Genomic DNA, 21,308 nt, shown 5'->3' on the forward strand with positions numbered 1-21,308 from the left:
CCCACACTGTGAAGAAAAACATCTGGAGAATGAAGGGTTCTATATGAATAGAACTGTAAAACCCACTGCAGGGTTTTATAAGAGGCTGCCTGTGTAAACTGCCTTGGAGAAGTCTGATGAGCTATCTGATGATGGTAAAGGCAGTATATAAATACAGAAATAAACAAACTGGCAGTATATAAATACAGAAATAAACAAACTCAAAAAAATTAGTAGGTAGTGGGTTAGGGTCACTAGATTTAAGAAACTCTAATTGTGCTATCTTGACTGACCAGTATCTCAGTGATTTGAAATGTGTACATACCTGGCAATAGGTACCCATTAATTAGCAACAGATTTACTCCCTGAATCCTCTGCATTCAGTACAGCTGGATCAGAAGGAATTTAGTTTGAATTTGGAACTCTTCCCAGTGCTTTTCCTTATAGTGGCCATAAATAGGGAAAGGTGGTGTTTTGCAAAAAACAAGCAAATCAAAATTGTGGGTTGCAATACAACAGTTGCGTAGGAATTGCTGATCTGTACTAAAATGCCAGACTTTGTATTCTAATATAGGTTAGAATGAATTGGCAAAATAATTTTAGACAGGAACAAATCAATGTAATGACTATTTCCTGTCATTTTTTCATATTTAAATTTTCCTGTGAAGGAACTCCTTGGATGGTTGGGTTTATGTTTAACCACATTTTTAAGTTACTGGGCTGGCCTGAGGCCCCCTGGTGCCAAATTCTGTCTCTCCCCCACCTTACTTGATCACGTGCCAGCCACTGATCCTTCCAGTCCCTGAATTGGAAAAGGAAGATTTTCTCATAAAGCTTGGTGGGTCCCAATGGAGTGTCATTTTAAAGGTGGGTCCCGGTGCTAAAAGGTTTGGGAACCACTGGGCTATAGAGGACTAGAGATGTCCTACACAGTGGCATTGCTAGGGGGGGTGTGGGCCGCACGGGGTGACATGCACGGGGGTGTGTGTGACATCACTACAGACCAAAATTTTTTAAACCTTGGCATTTTCAAATTATACCATCATGTTATATATCATTTGATGTGTAATGTCTTGCAGAATGCAACAAAACAAACCACATATAAACATCTCTATGTTATCAAAAGTTATAGCCAAAAAACCAGCAGGAGCAGGGCAATGGTGCAACACCATGCCCACCACCGGGGGCACTGTCCCACCCACTGTAAGGGAGTTGGTCCATCATGGGGGTGACATGCTGGCCTCCCGCACCAAATGATGCAAACCCTAGTAACATTGCTGGTCCCACATCACTAGTGTTGCCCTCTTCCTTTCCAATCCAGGGAGTGGGAAGTGGAGGAGGAGCAGTGGTGGTGAGTGGTTGAACAGAGGTGGTCACCCCTTGCCAGTCTGTTGCCTGAGGCAACTGCTTGGGTTGGCCGCATGGACAGGCTAGCCCCGTATAACTAAAAAATAAGCTGCTTCAAAACATGATGAAATTTAAATCTGATGACATGGAGAGTGACTGTTGAAGAAAGCTTAACTATGAGAGAATGTGGTGTTTATTTAGGGTCTAAGTCAGGTGTGTCCAAACCCCAGCCAAGCGGCCATTTGCAGCCCTTGGTGCCCCCAATCTGACCTGTGGGGAGCCCCCAGTCTCTAATGAGACTTTGGCCCTCCAGAGACTTGCTGGAGCCTGTGCTGACCCAATGTGACTACTCTTGGCAAGAGGGCCAACTGTTTGACCTCTCCTGTGAGCTGTGGGCCAAGGGTTCCCTCCGCTGCTTGCTGTTTCACCTCTGTAAAGTGGCAGCAAAGGAAAGGCTTTGCACAAGGTCTTTTACAAGCCTTGAGCTATTGCGAGACCTTCATTCATTCATATAAGTCCCATCTCTAATATATTCATTTATGTAAATTTATTCGTTTAAAATTTTTTTCCTGCCCCCCCCCCACCAGTGTCAGAGAGATGATGTGGCCCTCCTGCCAAAAAGTCTGGACACTTCTGGTCTAAGTCAATGTACCACTGAACAGCAGCTGCAGGGGGAACATTGATTGGATGAGGCAGGCCTACATCTCCTGCTTGTGGGTTATCCAGAGCACCTGGTGGCCCACTGTGGGAAACAGAATGCTGGATGAGATTGACCTTTGGCCTGATCCAGTAGGGCTCTGCTTATTTCTTATTGTTTTCCTTTTATTTTATATAATACGGGTTTTTAAACAATATTTTTTACAGCCACGAAACCACATTCTAGTGGGTTCAGTTGTTTAAAATTACATGCCCAGGGCATTCTGGGGGGAAAATGGCAGCTGCCAAGAGATGCACTCTTGTTGTTGCCACCGGTGCCGGCCAAAAAAAAGTTTTAAAAAATCCCCAAAACACAAAATGAAAATGAAGATGTAATGAACGCAAATGTGATTCATTACCTCTTTGTTCCAGTTGGCGCTGGTTTTGGAACAAATGACGAATGACCCTAGTGAGTCCCCGTTGCTTATGTTTTTCATTCATTCCAGAAATAAATGGAATGCCAGAGATTTCTTCATAACCAGCAGAAGCACAGATAACTTTGTTGCCAAACCCAAATGTCCTTAAATGGTTTGCTCTGTAAAAGTATTGATGTGACAATTTAAAACAAGTTTTTTTGATGACCAACTTCCTTAAAGTAAATCATGGTGGGGAGGACGATGACATTCCTATTATAAAGACAAACTCTCATTCTTGAAATGGAAATGGAAACGCCAGAAACAAAAGGCCTGGCATGCTTTTTAGGTGGGGCATATCAGTGTTGCAGGTGGGGTGCTGCACCCATACTGGGCGTGTTAGTGTCCTCATCGGCGTCAAGGCTGACAGTGTCTGCCCAGCCAGTGACGGACTTCTGCAAAGAGTGAAAAAAAGAGAGAGAACTAGGTTACAGAGAGCTATTTTGTCTCATTCTCACGAGACAACAACCAGAGGTGACTTATGTCTGGCAGTCAAAAATACACCACTTGTATATCTGCAGAACTGTTTCATTCAAGGGATTCAGCCACAAGCTCTACAGCGGCCCATAAGTCCCAATAAGCAAGCCCTATAAAATTCTGCAGCCATTATAATTCACAGCGCACTGTTCATCCTCTGACTATTCCCTCCTGATTAGTGATGTTATCACGGTGCCACCTTCAAGGTAGTGATTCATGAAGGCAAGGCTAGGCTGACTTTAATGGGAGCTTCACAGCTTTGCTGATTTGTGACTTTTCTGTCTCCCTGCACACAGGTGAACCTGAAAGACTTTTCTTTGGATCCCTTCTGTTTCCTTTTTGCCTTGTGGCTTTTTTCAAGTCATGAGTTCTTCAGAACAAGGCGTGTTTGGGGGCAACAAGGCTGAGATCTTCATACTGTTCAAAATTACATAGGAGATATCAAAATGAAAACTTACTTTCAGTGATGGAACAGAAGCTTGGGGCACTGCAGGTTAGGAATGAGATGAGCCAAGTGAGCAGTCTGTGCCCATCTCACTACTGTTTTTAGTGCAATGCCTGCACAATTCTTGCAGGGAATTCAGACAGCCTCCCTCAAGATACTACTTCTTTTGCAGAGGTACTACAGTCCCTCAACACTTAAACGACATGCCCATTGCAATTCTGAATGTGGCATGAAATGTGGTTGCACAAAAGTTATTGGTGGGATTGTGCCTATAATATTATTAGTGACTCTACTCGCCTTTTGCCATTTATGCTATTTATGAGCTTTCTAAAAGGCTTCTATGTGGTGAAGACACTGCCATTGTATTGCTCAAGCACAGGGTTGGTGATACTGCCTAGAAAATGCCAGTAAGTTTCCTCTCCCAACAACAATTCTGCATTTTGTTCTTTAGCATTTAAAAAGTAGTTCAGTGATGGCTGTGCACTCCACCTCCCAGTGCTGGAGTGCACTACTCTTGTGACTGCAAGGTTTACCAGTGGTATAAGAGGGGATAGAGGGCAGGCTCACTGCCCTCTTACTTGCTTCCTGCTCACTGTTAGCAAGCTGAAAAGTGGATTGGAGTGGCTCCACCTTCAGTAGGCAGGATGCAGCAGTATAAACTGCCCCAAGTCTTTTTGCCGCTTCCTCCAGCTCATCACTTGATGCAAGCTGCAAGTTACCTCACCCTTTGGCCACCCTTGATGACATGTTTGGGACGTGTTTTTGATGATACTGTCAAACAGGGAAAGATGTACCTACGGCAGAGCCCTTGACAGAGTTGAAAACTGGTGGGATGGAGAGTGTTGCCAGTCTTCACTGGGCAGGGCTAGTTTTGTGTACCAAACTGTACAATCGTGTTTCACAATAGTGTATCAAACTGCACAATGCCAAGCAACAGGTTCTTTTTGTTAGGTACATCCACACCATGCCTGTAGTCAGGATTCTAGAGGAGAGTGGGCAACTATATTTTTCAGGGTGGACAATTATGTCTGTTCAAATTTCGTGAAGGGGGGGGGTTGAAAGATGCATTCATCATCTGTAAAGCAATGTAACAACCTGCATTGAATAAATCAGGGGCAGATCCAGTATTTGGGGGGAGGGGGCATGAGCACTACCTTAACTCCAGAGCCCAGATCAACCAGGCAGATCAACCTGGGTTTCCAGTTGAATTTAGCCTCTGTGACCAGTTTGCTGGGCAGGTAGACCTGGACTCTGGCCCAGACTTAGAGCCCAGATCTATCAACCTTTGTGGTTGAGGTATGCTGGGTGGATAAACCTGGGCTCCTGGGAATAAATGCATCTCAGTATGCAATGTGAAATGTAATTGTCTACATAGAAATAACATGCATTTTATCCTTTCATTTTGCGCACCAGTGTAACACACATATTGCACCCCTACAAAAGTAAAACATCACTGACACGCACGTAGTATTTACTTTTATTGAAAGCCTTTCATTTGCCAATGATACGTCCCTCCCCGGCCCTCAGAACTCCTTTTCCTTACTGATTTTTTCAAAAATGCAAGGGTGTGCAAACTGCTGACTCAGGGTGTACAATGCCCGCTATGGCCCTGATCCACACTAAGACAAATCATCTGAGTACCAAGTAAACATTTGTGCTGGCTAGAAGAACATCAGTGACACACTGTGATCCATTCTGAGTCTTGATTGAATACTGGCTGTGCAATGGAGCATTGCTACAGCACAACACAATCACAAATACAATGACTGCGCTATAAAACTTCAGATGGACCGCTGGTGCTGGCGTGCACTTATACGCAAACTAGTCTGGCATAAAATACCTTGTAATTTTCCTTCTACTGTACTTCTAATTGTTTTGGGGTTGTGGCAGAAAATGCAGATCCTCCCTTATAGCTTAAGCACATGCATGTTAGAGAGTGCTTAAAGTTCTTCTGCCACCACTCAAGAATGGTATAGTGGGGCTAACACAGTTCGGTGCTTGACTGCTTTGAAGCAGCAGTCAATGGGTTAATGATGCTTTGATTTGTATATGTGGAGGGCTTCGAGCTACTTTTCTTCATAGCTTGCTGATTGTTATGAGCATGGGAGTGATGGCTGGAGGCTTCCAACACTATTTCTGGTGCAGCAATTAGAACTTGAAACTCTAGCCCCAGTCAGGTGTGAGAAAGGGTGCATGCGCCTACTATGCCTAAGGAGTGTGCCCTTCCTTTCTAGCATCCTGAGCTCCCAAGCACAGTCTACATGCATTCATCAAACTTGCACTTGTAAGAAAGAGGCTAGCTTGGATGCTGATCAAGTTTTCTCCCACCCCTTGGAACTTATGTGTATTGACTGTATATTACATGCAGAATGCCACAGCTCTTTCATGAGTCCTTGCTAATAGATATATGCGTATTTCTCAGCGTTTGTCCACTGTACCACTTCAAATGGTCCATCAATTTGAAGTACCACCGGAAGTAACTGGTGATGACATCACAGCCAGTTCTGGGTAGGGAAGTCAGCTGTGATGCAACAAGCACCAATAAGATGGACAGGAGGGCTTTTTGAGTGCAGAAAAAGCTTGTTTTGGAGCCTCCTACTGCTGTTTGTTGTGTCATGTTCCTGTTTTTGCCACTGGGCAACAGGTTCTTGGGTCCTACGAGTACCATCAGACACTACCTCAAGTGCCACTGGTTGAGAAACACTGCTGTATATGAATCCTTACTAATACTGAATAGTTCATTTTTTACATATGCTGGTCAAGCTTTTGGGTGGGTATGCCACAAGTCAGGTCCAAAGCATGAGAAGGTGCTACTCGAGTGCACACTCAGGTATTCATTGGGTCCCTGTGCCTTGGTGTGATTTTTGCTTCTAGTCATTCAAGCCAGCGAGCAAGCAGCAGCAGCACTGCATGCTGGGAAAGATGAACATCTCTCTATGCTATAACCAACCCCATGAGACCTCCTACTCTTGTCCTGGAGTGTCACCACTTCATAGCTTGGGCACACTGATATATATTTTATCTTTAAATGTGTGCTTTGTTTTCCAAGATGGAAGGGCCTGTTTTGGCAAGCTGCACTGGATCCAGTTGGGTTTAGCTCCATGTGCCTGAGTTCAAAATAACACACATTCCTCATAATTCCCCAGATCAAACAAATGCTAAGTGCACTAAATGGACAGCTCTGGATGAGGTGAAAGTCTAAAACAGAAAGGGTGATCCAAGCAAATTAAATTGCAAAGCTTGGGTTGCCTGCTTGCTGGAGAAGGGAGGCCAATTCATTATTTTCATTAGGCCTTGCTCCAGAGCTGCTTTCCCTCTAACTATGCCTGGAATCCTATCTTCCAGTGTTGGAGTGTTTCCAAGGCTACAGTATTCTGCGCAAGCCCAGCTGCACAGCTGGGCATCTTTTCTAATTTTTGTACTTATACTTCAACAATAGCTTATTATGATGACAGTACTTTCATTTAACCAGATGCCATCATCAGGCAGTCTCCCTTGCCTGAGTTATTCAGAGAAATGAGTACCGCTCTCTTTGGAAGGCGAGGGGATAAAGGCGAGGGAGTAAAGGACTACATCGAAAAGAAGTTTTATACAATTGCCATTTCTCCCAATCCAGGGTAAGATCAACAATTAGCTCTGCCAGATTAAAGCAACATAATGAAAGGGCAACACTAAATGTCAAGGTAATGCAGTTCCCCACTAGGATTTTATCAGTGCTGAATATTCAGTATTGCATCCAATCTGCACTCTCTCTCTCTTATGCACACAGATCAGATGCAATGCTGAATGTCCAGCCCTGATGAAACAGAATATGTATATTCTTAAGGTGGCTTTTGAGGGCAGTGTTTTCCCATTATGGAGTGAGATTCCCATAGAATTAGGTTACCAGAAAGAATCCAACTGGATGCTGTGGCAGTAATGCCTTGTCAGTCTAGATTTTTGTTGCTTGCCAAAATTGCAGTGGTTGCATTCAGGTAAACTGGTTCCTTAAGGATTTTACAGCAAGAGCCCACCACATTTTAGGTTCCTACCTATTCTCGGTTCCCTTGAGTGTAGCCATTGCCTTGTCATACACTCAGATCTTCTGAAGATTTGCTTTTGAGTGCAATTAATTCTTGGCCCAAGGGGCTAAAACCATCCACTTCACTACACAGATATTGCAGTGCTGAAGCTCTCTCTCCGTTCAAACAGGAATGTTTGAGTTATTTTAGGCTGCTGTCCTCTTGAGCTACATTAGCTGCAAGGTACAAGTGAAATCACAATCCGCTGCAAGTTATCAAAGGAACATTTAATCATGTCGTTAGATGATCTGTGATAGGTCATACCCCATCCCTGTGCCAAAGTATTGCTCAAGAAGTATGTGACTGGGTAGCTCATCCATGGTAGCCATCTACTGTTGGCCTCTGAAAACAGACACTAGATGTCAAGGACCGTGGGAATATTGTTGGTTTTTTCTACGGCCAGATGCAAGGGAGGGCACCAGGATGAGGTATCTTGTTATCTGGTGTGCTCCCTGGGGCATTTGGTGGGCCACTGTGAGATACAGGAAGCTGGACTAGATGGGCCTATGGCCTGATCCAGTGGGGCTGTTCTTATGTTCTAGTAAAGCAAGGAATAAATATGCGACTTTTAAGAGAAGTTATTTTTTAAAGGCTGGAATTAATGTTCATTTTACAATAATGACCTACATTTCTGAAATCAATGGGCAACTTGTTGAATTGGTAGCACGATGGTTTTCATGAGGATAGACTTGCCTTTGGTCTGAAGATAGACTTGTTGCATGCTTTTATTTGCCTCCTGGCAAGCAAGAAGGCAACATCATTACAGCCTCTTTCTTAATGTGGCAGCTCCTGCTTGCGATGTCCCAGTACTGCTGACACCATGTATGTGATGGGCAATGACACACACAGAACTCTGCCTGCTTATGGCCAGTATTCTTTCTCAGGGATCTGCACAGACCCCTTCTGTGGCTGCACAGCAGTGTGGCAGCATCTCCAGACATACAGTGATGATGTCATATGTCATCAACAGACTTCTGGGAAAACTGAGCTCTGAGCTGCACAGAGTTTGATTGCTAGCTGCTTGATTTCAAGCTGTATAGTACACGTATGGTTTACCATGGTTTTAAAAAAATTAGGCTGCAATACTATACTTGCTTTCCTGGAAACAAGTCTCACTAAACACAATGGGGCTTACTTCTAAGTAGACATTTCTAGGATTGCCTTGCTAGTTTCATAGCCTGCGTAGCTATTTCCTTTGCTTGCAGAATCAGGTTTAAACCTACAATGAGCTTAACTAGGTGCCTACGGATGTTGTTGTACCTCTTTGGGTTCAAATGTGTTTTTATTTCTATACTCTTCTGATAATAATGGGAGTTCTACCCTATTTGGTGGAATACAGTTCAGCTCTGTTCACAGTGGGTGAGCATATTCAGCAAGGAACACAGCATTTGTCTATCTTAGAAGCCAGATCTGTAGAAGACACTTATGCCCATCTTCTTGTACCAAAATCTGGCCATAGGGAAGACACTTTGTTGATGTTCCAAGCTGTCTTGTTTAAGCACTTTGCCCTCTAGGGTGTGGTGAGAACATTTAGCATCTCCAAACAAACAGATAAAAAGGGGGAACTTGGTGCCAAGCAAATGCCAGTCTCATCAAATGTTATTGCTACATTCTCTGTTGATATTCTGGAGCTCTCTAAATATCATGAAGATCCTCAAGGCTGATTAAAAACACCTCTGTGTTTTTGTATGTAGCACAGAGGAGGGAGAGAAAAGATGAAATGATAAATAATTAAATGTCCAGTCTTGGAGAAATAACCTTTGATTAAAGCAAACAAAAGGCAGGCAACTGATGTATAATCCACATAAGAAGCAATGATAATGATTATCCCATTTCCTTTCTGACCCACTACAAAATTAGAGCCTTTCAGACAGCTGCTCAGAGTGGACAGAGGCTCTTTTCAGTTGGCAGAGGAGAAAGAACCAACTGCATCCTTTTTTGAATTAATAAGGAACTTCTTTACATATTTATGAGGGTCACTCAGAAAGTAATGCACCACATTTTTTTTCTCAGCCTACAGTAATGGCACGAATGCGAAACTTTAGATATACATTATTTGAATTTTCAGGAGGGCGTACACAAATTTTTGGTTTCTTCAGACAGATAGCGTAGCTGCAGCAGTGTTTCGAAATGGCTTCTGTAAGTGATGTACGTTACAAGCAGCGTGTCGTCATTGAATTTCTCACTGCGGAGAAAGAAACTGTTGGGAACATTCACAAACGTTTGTGTACAGTTTATGGAGAATCTGCAGTCGACAGAAGTACTGTTAGTCGCTGGGCACAGAGGGTGAGGCCATTAGAAGGCGGTTCGGCAGAGCTCCAAGATTTGCAGCATTCGGGGCGGCCATCCACGGCTGTCACACCTGACAAGACGCAGCTTGCTGATGTGCTCATTCGCGAGGACCGACGCATAACGACTAGGCAGTTGGCGCTGAAGCTGTCAATCAGCAAAGGAAGTGTGGATGCAATCATCCGTGCTCTTGATTACTCAAAAGTGCGTGCATGATGGGTTCCGCGCTCTCTTACGGTGGACCACAAATCTCTCAGAAAAAACATTTCTTCTGAGTGGCTGAAACGTTTTGAAGATGAGGGGGAAGCGTTCTTGTCCAGGATTGTGACAGGTGATGAAACCTGGGTTCACCATTTTGAGCCCGAAGCAAAATGACAGTCGATGGAATGGCGTCATCCTCAATCTCCACAGAAGAAAAAATTCAAAGCAACTGCTTCCGCCGGTAATGATCACTGTGTTTTGGGACTGTGAGGGCGTCATACTCATTGATGTGATGCCAAGAGGCAGCACCATTAATTCTGAAGCTTATGTGAAGACATTAACCAAACTCAAGAAGTGCTTCCAGTGACTTCGGCGCCATAACAACCCAGGTGAATGTTTGATTCAACATGATAACGCTCGGCCTCACACAAGTTTGAGGACTTCAGAACACATCACTAAACAGGGTTGGACTGTGTTACCCCATCCACCCTACAGCCCTGACCTAGCTCCCTCAGACTTCCACTTGTTTGGGCCATTAAAGGATGCCATTCACAGAAGACATTTTGAGGATGATAAAGAGGTGATTCGCACAGTGCAGAAATGGCTTTGTGACCAGGAGTGGTACAGACAGGGCATACATGCCCTTGTGTCTCGCTGGAGGAAGGCCATAGAACTGGACGGAGATTACGTGGAAAAATAGGGAGTGTAGAAGAAACATCATTCTTTCTTGTGTGTAAGCTTCATTGTGTTCAATAAATAATTGTTGAAGAAAAAAAATGTGGTGCATTACTTTCTGGGCGACCCTTGTAGAATGTTAAAATTTTAATAGAGCAATCCAAGCTTGCTCCTGAGTCAGCGCAACTCTTGTGCTGGCTCCTGTGTGTCCTGAACATGCCATAAAGCATCCTTCTTTCCAACTTTTGTGTTATATTATTTTTATAGTGCATTATATATTATATTTAATTATATTATGTTTATAATATAAATTTTTAGAGTACATCTCATTCCTGTACTTTTGCAGTCTCAAACCTCTCTTTCTAGTTCAGTCCTTTTCAAATTTTGGGCCTCTTCAGCCTAGAAAAGAGGCGCCTGAGGGGGGACATGATTGAGACATACAAAATTATGCAGGGGATGGACAGAGTGGATAGGGAGATGCTCTTTACACTCTCACATAACACCAGAACCAGGGGACATCCACTAAAACTGAGTGTTGGGAGAGTTAGAACAGACAAAAGAAGATATTTCTTTACTCAGCGTGTGGTTGGTCAGTGGAACTCCTTGCCACAGCATGTGGTGATGGCGTCTGGCCTGGACGCCTTTAAAAGTGGATTGGACAAGTTTCTGGAGGAAAAATCCATTACGGGGTACAAGCCATGATGTGTATGTGCAACCTCCTGATTTTAGAAATGGGCTATGTCAGAATGCCAGATGCAAGGGAGGGCACCAGGATGAGGTCTCTTGTATCTGGTGTGCTCCCTGGGGCATTTGGTGGGCCACTGTGAGATACAGGAAGCTGGACTAGATGGGCCTATGGCCTGATCCAGTGGGGCTGTTCTTATGTTCTTAAATGTTTTGCTTTCAAGAAATGCTTCTCTCATTGACTTGTCTGCTGAGAAAGCCCTGAGTGTCTAACACAGAACTCCTGTTCACTAGACTAGAGGATGCTGGGATATCTTCTATGGCATACATATACAGTTCACCTGTGGCACTGGCTAGACCTGTTGAATCTCATGACTGTCCCATGTGAACAGAGAGCATGCCCTCAACAGAGACGTGGTTGAGGCTGAGGTAGCAGAGCTCTGGGACCTCTACAGTAGGAAGAGTGATGCCAGAAGCAGAAGCACTCAGGCACTGCCTTTGAAATGTTTTTCCAAAGGACCTTAGCCAGGAAGAGGCATTAGGCTCTGCAGGTGGCAAACTGAGAAATTTGCTGTCTGTCTGTCTGTCTTTCCACACTTCCACACCCTGATACCACTTCTGTATCAGGGTGATGTAAATGGTTCCTCCCCTCCTTTTGTCCTCACAACAACCTTGTGAGATAGGTGAGGTTGAGAGCTACTGACTGGTCCAAGGTCACCTAGGAAGCTTCAAGGCTGTGTGGGGATTTGAAACTGGATCTTTCACTACAAGTCCAACTCCTGAACCAGTACTCCATCCTGGCTCTCTAGGCCATTATCTTTGCTAAGATTGACCTAAGAGACAGTACATAGTTTGTGTTTCATTAAGGTTGCAATCCTGTGCAAATTTTCCTGGTAGTAAATCCTGCTGAACACAATGCAGCTTACCTCTGAGTAAACATGCACTCTCATCTTTTAATCTAGATATTTGTTTTAAAACTAGTACGATCCACTCCAAGTGTTTGAAATGAGATGAGCTAGATCTTGAGCTGACAAATAAGAAGTCTATGGAAAACTGCCTAAGGAGCACTGTTGCTGAGAAGTACTATGTACAGCTTTTTTATAATAACAAGTTGTCTTTCAGGCAAGCTTGTTGCAGTGACAAAGTGATAAACCCAAACGTTAAAAGATCCTCACGGCTTTAAAATCATTGCCCTCAGCTTCCTCCTTCCTTCTATTTCCGACATCTGCCTGAATCCAGGACTACACAATTCACTCATCTGTGAGGGCCATTTTACCTTATTTACTTATTTAACAAAAGCTGTATGTAATTAAAACAAATACTGTAGACTCTGCAAGGTGCAAAATTGAAATAAAAAATGCAATGGCAATGCTGAAAACCTTTGCTTGCCATTTGTGGAGCACCTGGACTAATTAGGTGCACAACTTGCAATAGCTGCTGCCATTAGTGGCTAATGGCACCGGACCAGAAATTCAAAACTATGGGTAAAATTGGCCCTGTCACATTACCACTGCTACAATAACAATATGTTGAATTAGCCCATCTGTGCAATCTTGTGTTGGAAAGACTTGGCAACTGTTCAAACATTTTTGCACAGCCAATTATGTTCATAATGTTGCACTTTCCCCCACCATTTTGTTGTTTTTGATTGCCAGAGCCTCATGGGAGCACACATCTGTTCATACATGACATAATCTAGTCTGGCTGCCACTCCTGCAACTCCATGTCGCCCCCATGTGCCAGACTGGAGGCAGAGACAGTTGCATTGAGGAGGAAGAGGAGCCACAACTGGAGCTGAAGATCACTGCCAGTGATGATTTCTCCCCACCTGGTGGGGATCTGATACCCATAGGCAAAGCTCACCTGCCATTAGCCCTAGACCCTGAGTCCTTCTCTTGATGATCTCCCTTTTGGAAGGCTTAACAGGATATATAGATTGTACAGATCGGGTCAAAACCCGCCAAAGAACAGTAGGCTTTGTTGCACATATATGCCATATCCTTGACCAAGACTTGGCATATAGTGTTCTGCTCATAGAGTTTGGGAATCCAGTATTTAGTAGCATAAAAGCAAAAAATGCTGATGTGATTCTTCATGTTTGCCCAGACTCACTCCTTTGGAAGGGTACCATAGATCAAAGGAGACTCACTTCATGATAGCAGTCCTCGTTTAGGAAGTTACTTAAGCATGCAGTTAATTTCAACATGGGAATTAAGCACCATTTACTCAATGGAGCTAAAGCACATGATTACGTTTAAACAGAAGATTAAGTGCTGTGTTCAATGACATCAGGACTGCCAAGAGCAAGCGTTCCATCAGGAAGGCCCCTAAAACCAACAGCTTGAAGTCTTAAACTGTATCCCTACTTCTGCTGCTGAGAAAATGTCTCCCAGGAAACGTTTAGCCAAATACAGTGAGGTTTATAGGGGCTAGTCCCAGAAGAAGAGGCTTGCTTTCTGTGGGAAGAGGCAGACTTGTAACAGAAACATGACTTGAAGGTGAATTCCCCCCCACCCCTTGAGAAGTACAGTCTAGATTTTGCCTTGGTCTTCACTGTGGTTTATTAAGCACTGTTATTTTCAATTAAGGGAAGCAGGGAAATAATTGGAAAAGCTTTGAAATTGGCATATGTGTTTGCTCCCTGCCTAAGTAGGCCGGTTGTGTGCAGGCACCATCATATGTAATGAGAAGTGATTTTGCTTGCGTGTGATTGTAATGCGGTTAGCAAGGATATGATCAATGCACACGCCATTCAGCTTGGTGATAACCAGCACCCTATGGTCAGGGAGCCAATTTGTGAGCAATGTCATGCCATGACCAAGCAACCACCCAGATGGCACATACACACATTTTCATGATGGACTGGGAAGAGTCAAATGACCATTAGTCCTGTGGCAAGTCAGTCTTCTGTAGTGTCTGACCAGACTTGATGAAGCCAATTGTACTACGGCTTCAAAACTGGATGGCAGAAAATACCACCCAGTCTCAATCGGTTTGAGCACTGAATATGTTAATGTCACAATCCAATACTTGGCTACCCAAAATTAAGTCCCACTGCCAGAACAATCCTATGCATGTCTATTCAGATAGAAGTACCCTTATATCCAAGGGGCTTACTCTCATATAAGTGGGCATTGGATTGTGGCCTGCCTTGAGTGGGACTCAGGTATAGAATTTCAGCTTTAGTTCTCTATGATGGTGCAGGCAATTCATACTTAACTGATAGGGAACTGCCATGGTACACAATCACCTGTTTCCAGCCTTTTGCTCCCTTTCAGTGGGCTGGCAGATTGCTGTGGGTCAGGGTGGCACTGCATCTCTCCCTTTGCATTTTAATAGCAGGCCTTTTCTCCTACTGTACCCTCAGTGAAATAGTTATGTGCGGTTTCTACCTGCACTTGGCTTCCACCTTTCAAGAGAAAGATGATCTCTTGTAGATCTTCGTCTTTCTGATCCACTCAAAGCCTAAGGCCCCACTTCCTCAAAGGGGTTAGCATTATCATGTTTACAATGCTCTGGCATATGAAAAAGATCTCTGGGCCTTTTTAACTTGCTGATGCAGCATAATCTATATAAATGATTATAGCTGAAAACTGCCTGGAATCTCCCCACCGGCAGCTTAATTTTTAATTGATAAAACAGTCTTGAGTTTGTAAGCAAAGGGAGGAGGGATTTATAATCTTTGTAGAGAAGAGGTTCACCACAGGAAAGCCCTGGGCAACATTCCTCTGCAAAACTAGGCTAATGCCTTAACTCTTATGCCACAGCACTCTCTGCAGTCGAATCTGCCCCCAAGCTCCTATGCTATGGGAGTTTCGGTCCCTACCAACCAGCAACACATGCACACACCACTTCTGTTGGGCTAATCATTCACATTAGTGTTTTAAATTTAAACAAGGAACTGTGCTACTTGGGACATTTCTGCACTGATGACTACTTTCCTGTAGAAAGAGAGCTGCAGCTGGTCACTCATATGCGCTGGGGGGAAGCCGAGTGAGTTAGCCCCACCCCCCCATGTGGAGCAGCCTTCCTCCACAATATGTACTGGTGCTCAAATTCATTCTGACATGAGAAGAATGAGAGTGCAAGCAATAAATGGAATATCTGTTATAGTTTTAGGAACTGGATGTTATATTGATGCATTGTTTCTGACCCCTGTCGTTAAACCTGTGTTGATGATCCACTGGCCCACATTAGTGACAGGAACTGGTAAACGATCAACCCATCCTGGATGGATGGGAGCACCCAAGCCAGCTAGCACAAAATCCTCATGTCACGTAGAATTTGTAGCAGGTGGTGAATTTGGGGGAATGAATTTTGGATCAATACTGTTGGCTTTTTGGCTAAGATCAAGCTAAATCTTCTCTATATTATCCAAAATAAGCTGTTCTTGGCCCCAAACTCAGCAAATCTTAGGACAGCAGGGGAAGCATCTTCAAGCAGAAGAAGAAAGTACCACCCTGTTCTTCCTCGTGTGCATGCCCAACACCATCGTGAAGGCATTTCAAAGGAGGTTGAGGAGAGATGGCCTGGTCTGCTTGACAATTTCATTTCAAGCAGAGAAAAGCAGGTCTCATTTTTCATTGTGCTTGTGGGGATAGCCTGGGGGTTCGGATATGTCCCACAGTGCTGTGGAGAGCGAATGAAGCACTCTGGAGGCACTCAACAATAAACACTGTGGCAAGGGACAATTCCCCACCAGTGCCATCTCTTTGTGTACCCACCTTAAGACTGTTTATGTGGTACAGATGGCAACAGCCTGGGTCCGGAACATACCGACTTTTCACATGTCCACAGTGCACAGGACAGAACAACCATGTAAACATGTTTTTTATGTCCATAGTTACCACATTCCAGTTAGCAATGATGTCACTAGATCAGCACACCAGTCATAGCTACTTTAACACTTTTTCTGTACTTTACTGATTTTGTTTTCAGACACAATGTCCCCCACAAAATTTATCTCTTCTGCCTCCCACTGGAAACAGTGGCTTAACAATTATTTTGCAACCCTTGTTAATAGAAGAGAGACAGAATGAAAGAAAACAAAAAAAAATGGATACTGCAGACTGGTCACAAGCAAATAGAAATGATAAAGCCATTTTTAGGAGCTTCCACATAGCAAAGCCTAAGGTGGGCATAACTTTTGTCAGTTACAATAACTGCTGGTGACTCTGTAGGGGTAGGGCCAATTCCAACAGTACTTGCACATCTAAAATGGTGATAGCTATTATGGTGGACACAAATAATTAAAAAAAAATACCCAAGAACTGTGTCACTTGCACCATGCCTTTGGGTACTGCTTCAGATATGGACTGAGATGCCAAGAGTGGAATCCTCCTTTATGGCTTACAGGGGGATGCAACATGTAGGAAAGGCCATTGCTGTGGAAGAGGGGCCTGTGTCCCACTGGACATTGGGAGGCAACCTGAGGCAGGAGGGCAACAGGGTCAGTGCTGGGCAAATGTGTGACTGGCCATGCCTGGCAGCAAGTGCAGCTGAAGTCCATGGTTCTCTTGGGAATGCCCAGTCAATCATATGACTGAATTAACCTGCCTTACTGTACTGAGTCCAATTTTTGGTTCATCCAGCTCAGCACTGCTGACACTGACTGGCAGTAATTCCTTGGGGTTTCAGACAGGTATCTTTCCCAGCCTTACCTGAATGCTAGGGATCATGTCTGGGACCCTCTGTACGCAAAGAATACCACTGAGCTATGGCCCCATCCCCAAACCCAAATATCTGCACAGTGATGAGCCAGCCACTTCTCTGCTCCATTCCTGCCCTGTAATGTCTGCTGGATTGAAGGTCCTAGTAGGAGAGGCTCTGTGGCAATATTTCCCTTCATGCTGCATTCCGCCAACCCATAATCTGCAACTCTTCTTTTGATGTTGTTGTAACTAAGAAGAGGCTGGGGAAAAGCACGTTGTCCATGGGTATATTTCATTTGCAATTTTAATTGGCTTATCAGAGACAAAGAGGTGATGACAGCGTTAGAAAATGGAATATTTATCTGCTCCCCTTTTCCTCAACTCTTTGCCCACTCCACCTTGCTTTAGTCTCCTGGGATGTTTTGAGTTATGCAGCCTGGAGATCAGCCACTTCAAAACAAAGAGATTCTTCTTCCTTGAAACCTCTCTCACATAAAAGATCATCTCCCCCCATCCTCCCCCCACTGCCCACTTCCTAGCTGAAGCAATGCTGACCTAGCATAAAGCCTTCTAGCTATGGTAGATTGGTATACAAAGGAGTTTTTCTTTCTTTTTTTGTCTTTTTTTATACAAAAAACAGAAAAGCAGGAATTTCCTCCCCCTCCTTTTCTTTTTAAACATTATTCACAAAAGTTTACAAAATAGCCTTGAAATTAAGCTCTTGAGTTGAGATCCAATCCATTTCTCCCCCCTTGGCATTGCTAATTGAGTCAAAGATGCATTCACTGTATTGAGGATCATTAGTGTCATTGGCAATTCCACATGGCCTAATAAGGGTTGCCTTCCCATCACATTCTTCTTCTTTGCGGTCCCTGGGAGGCAAACCATGCAGCCCACAGGAAAAAAGAAAAAGAAAGGCTTGGTGGATCAGGTTCAAGCTTCTCAATGGCAAAAGACGGACACACATAAAGATAACCCCAAAGGGAAAGGCCTTTTTGTATTGCCAAGGGATCAGCAATTCACTGAGCTAAAAAGGATATTGATATGACAGGGGGCCAGAGGAGCCACAGGTTGCCTGGAAGGAATGGAGGGATGGTCAGGTGCCAAGCTCCATGCTTTCAGCTCATTCTACCTACTCTTGACATTGCCTGTCTTTGCAGGAACTTCACAAAAATGGATTGTCTGCCTCCGCACAAAAGACCAATCTGTTTGGCCAAAGGGGTGGGTAGGGGACACACCAGGCCTTTGTCCTCTCCATCCTCCATGTTTACTGTTGTCATAGTCGAGCATTTTTTAAAAGCATTTTGTATTTGGTAATTCAAAAAAAAAAAAATAAAAAAAAAATCCACCAGATCTTCTCACCAAACCACCCTGAAAAAAAAGAAAAACAACTTTCAAGAGTCCAGTGGTGTGGCTTGTACCTCCACAGCTAGGAGCTTCTCACTCTTTTGTCCTTGATCCCAGTGTTGGATGAAAGGAGGGTACACTAAATGCACCGAAGAGGAGCCAGTTTTACATGGCTTGCAGGTCCCTTGGCTCCCAGCCTGTGTCTTGAAAGAGCCATAGCTGCCAATGAGGCTAATCGACAGCAACAAAAGGCAGAGAGACAGCACCATCAGGACACTCTGCCTGCTTTCCAGGTAGCGGTACTGAGCCTCTTTAGTCCTGGCATTGATGCAGGCCACCTTGCTTTGCAAGTCTACAAAGGTTACATGAAGGCAGGCCCAATATTCTGTGTTGTGATGCAGTCGCGTGATGTTGTACACGTGAGTGCCTGTTGGGATACGGGCCACACTCGTCACGTCCGAGTCAGGGCTGAAGCCAGACCAGGTGAGGTTAGACGAAACTGTGTTGAGATGAGGTTTCCAGGCAACCAGGATATGGTAAGCCTGGACTTCCTTTACCAGTAGCTCCAGAGTGTCCTCGCTGAAAGGGAAGGAACTGTTGACCATCAGACGGATGCTTTTAGTATCAGCACCAATGAGGTTTTGAGCCATACATGTGTAAAGCCCAGCCTCTTGTGCTGTAACCTTGTGGATCTCTATTGTCCCTTCAGGGGACACTTTATACTTTCCATCTTCTGAGTAGGGTATAAGCTTGAGTCCTGATGGTGTGACCCAATAGATCTCTGGTTCTGGTTCTGCCAGAGCTCTGCAGTGGAGAGAGACGTCCTCACTGTCTGCCACCTCTAAGTGGGAAGGAAAGCTTTTCTCAGAAATGAGGGGCAAGCACCTGTCAGTCATTTCCCGGAAGGGGACATCCCGGATGTGCTTTTTCTTCAGGTCTGGAGGCTCAGCACATAATGTAGACTGAGGCTCAATGAAACGTATACGGTTCTCGGTACTGTTGACCCAGCGGATGACACAGTCACAGCGGATGGGGTTGCTATGGATACTGATCTCTTGCAGATTAGGTAGGGACTCCAGTGTCTGCTTATGCAAGGCACTTAGGGCATTATTATTGAGCATGAGGGTCTCCATCTGAGGGAGGTGGTGGAAAGCGCTAGGGTGGATGTAGGACAGTTTGGGGTTATTGGTCACATCCAGTTTGGTCAGTTCAGGCAGGTTGATCAAGGCAAACTTGTCGATGGAAACCAGCTCCTCCATGTTATTGAGACCCAACTCTTTGAGGTGCAGCATATTTGTGAAGTCACTCTGCTTAATCCTCTGAAGTGGGTTTTTGTTCAGATCCAAAAATTTAAGACCTGGGACTTGTTGTAGTGCTCGCTTGGGAACATTGACCAGCTTGTTGTCATAGAAAGAGAGACTCTCCAGACTTTTCAGTCCTTCTAGTGCATAATCTGAAATTTCTCTCAAGTTCATTCCAGCCAGAACCAAACTCCTCAGATTTGATAGGGCCCTGAAGTTCATATCCAAAATGGCATCAACTTTGTTGCCTCCAATCATGAGAATCTCCAAACTGGGCAGTACTTGGAACCAGCGGCTGTCAACTGTCCTCAGGAAGTTGGAGTTGAGGTGGAGCCGTAGGAGGTTTCTGAGGCCTAAGAAGGCTTTAGGAGAGATTCTGCGTATTTGATTGTGGTTAAGATAAAGCTCCTGGAGATTGTCCAGGCCCAAAAAGCTGCTATCGGGTAGTTCAACCAGCTGATTCTCTTCCAGGTGAAGGCTCAGCAGCCGAGGCATGTTCTTCAGATTGAAATCCAAAATGTCAGAGAAGCTGTTCTGTGACAGATCTAGCTCTGTCAGGTTTTTCAGATAATCCAGCTCACTCTGCTCCACCTTGACAATATTGTTGCTTTGCAAGAGAAGGATCTGTGTCCCCTCTGGCAAGCGATCAGGCACTGTGGAAATGAACAGGTCATTACAGTCAACAGTAGCTGCCTCCCTGTACGCAGACCTGGGCGTGTACCACGGTCTGATCTGGCAGACACACTGCAGGGGGCAATTGACCTTCCAGGGCACGACAGGAATTGCAGTGGTGGTTGCCACACAGATGAGAAGCAAGTTCAGTTGAAAGTGTCTCATTTTCAACAGGCAAGACCAACTTCCATGCACGGTGAAAACTTTTACAGGACACATTTGGGACTCAACATGGACAAAAACAGGTTGGGTAAGAGCAGACAGCCTCTGCCCCCCCACCCCAGATGCTGCCACAGATGTTATTGTTCCCCGAGGGAGAGATTGTTGTGCTAGAGGTAAGAGCCTTCCCCAGCTGAGGAGAGCATAATGTGCCCAGTGACACTTGTCAGTCTAATCAGAGCTTCTCTTTTTCCTCCTCCAGAAATTATTCATTTTTTCTTTTGCTTGCATTGTTGAAGTTTCTCCTTCAGACTGCACCTGAAAGAGATAAAATGAGGGACTTTGTGTGAGAAAAGAACAGCACTCGTTACATCGCTTGGCAGCCAAAAATTAGTGCAGCTCTATGGAGATTACAGTTCGCATAACAGCACAGGCATTTCCCACCTGCCTGCTTGTACTTTTATTACTCCATTTTCTTTCCCCATATTGTTCAATTTTCATTAGACTTTTAATAAACTACAGGTGGAGCCTATTTATCCATGCTAGTTCCGTTCCGTGACTTGGCGCGATTAACAAAAAACGCGTTGTGCTAAATTCCATCGAGTTACACAAACACACTGCAGCCTGACACTTCCGGATGGAAGGAAACTAAGGCAGCTGTTCTCAATCCCCTCCTCTCCGCTCTGCACTCAGCCCTCCTGTTGCCAGCTGTCCTGCTTCTTTCACAATTGGAATGGTGAGCTTTCAAGAGTCCAGCCCTATGCATTTCTACTCAGAAGTAAGTCCCATTCCAGTCAATGGGGCTTACTCCCAGGAAAAGTATGAAGAGGATTGTAGGCTAAATCTCATGCTTTGCTTGGTGGGAAGGCTTGCTTGTGTCATGATTGCCTGCACCATCTGGGGGGGGGGGA

General features: G+C 44.5%; 1 protein-coding gene across 1 annotated transcript; it reads right to left on the reverse strand.

Annotated features, from left to right (window-relative positions):
• Positions 1-18,312: 18,312 nt before the first annotated feature.
• On the reverse strand, positions 18,313-20,457 carry LRRN2 (leucine rich repeat neuronal 2). The gene has a single exon (XM_066625663.1). It carries the CDS (start codon positions 20,455-20,457, stop codon positions 18,313-18,315), a length of 2,145 nt encoding a protein of 714 aa, XP_066481760.1.
• Positions 20,458-21,308: the final 851 nt, after the last annotated feature.

Source organism: Tiliqua scincoides, chromosome 4, assembly GCF_035046505.1.
Source record: "Tiliqua scincoides isolate rTilSci1 chromosome 4, rTilSci1.hap2, whole genome shotgun sequence".
NCBI classification, from domain to species: Eukaryota; Metazoa; Chordata; class Lepidosauria; order Squamata; family Scincidae; genus Tiliqua; species Tiliqua scincoides.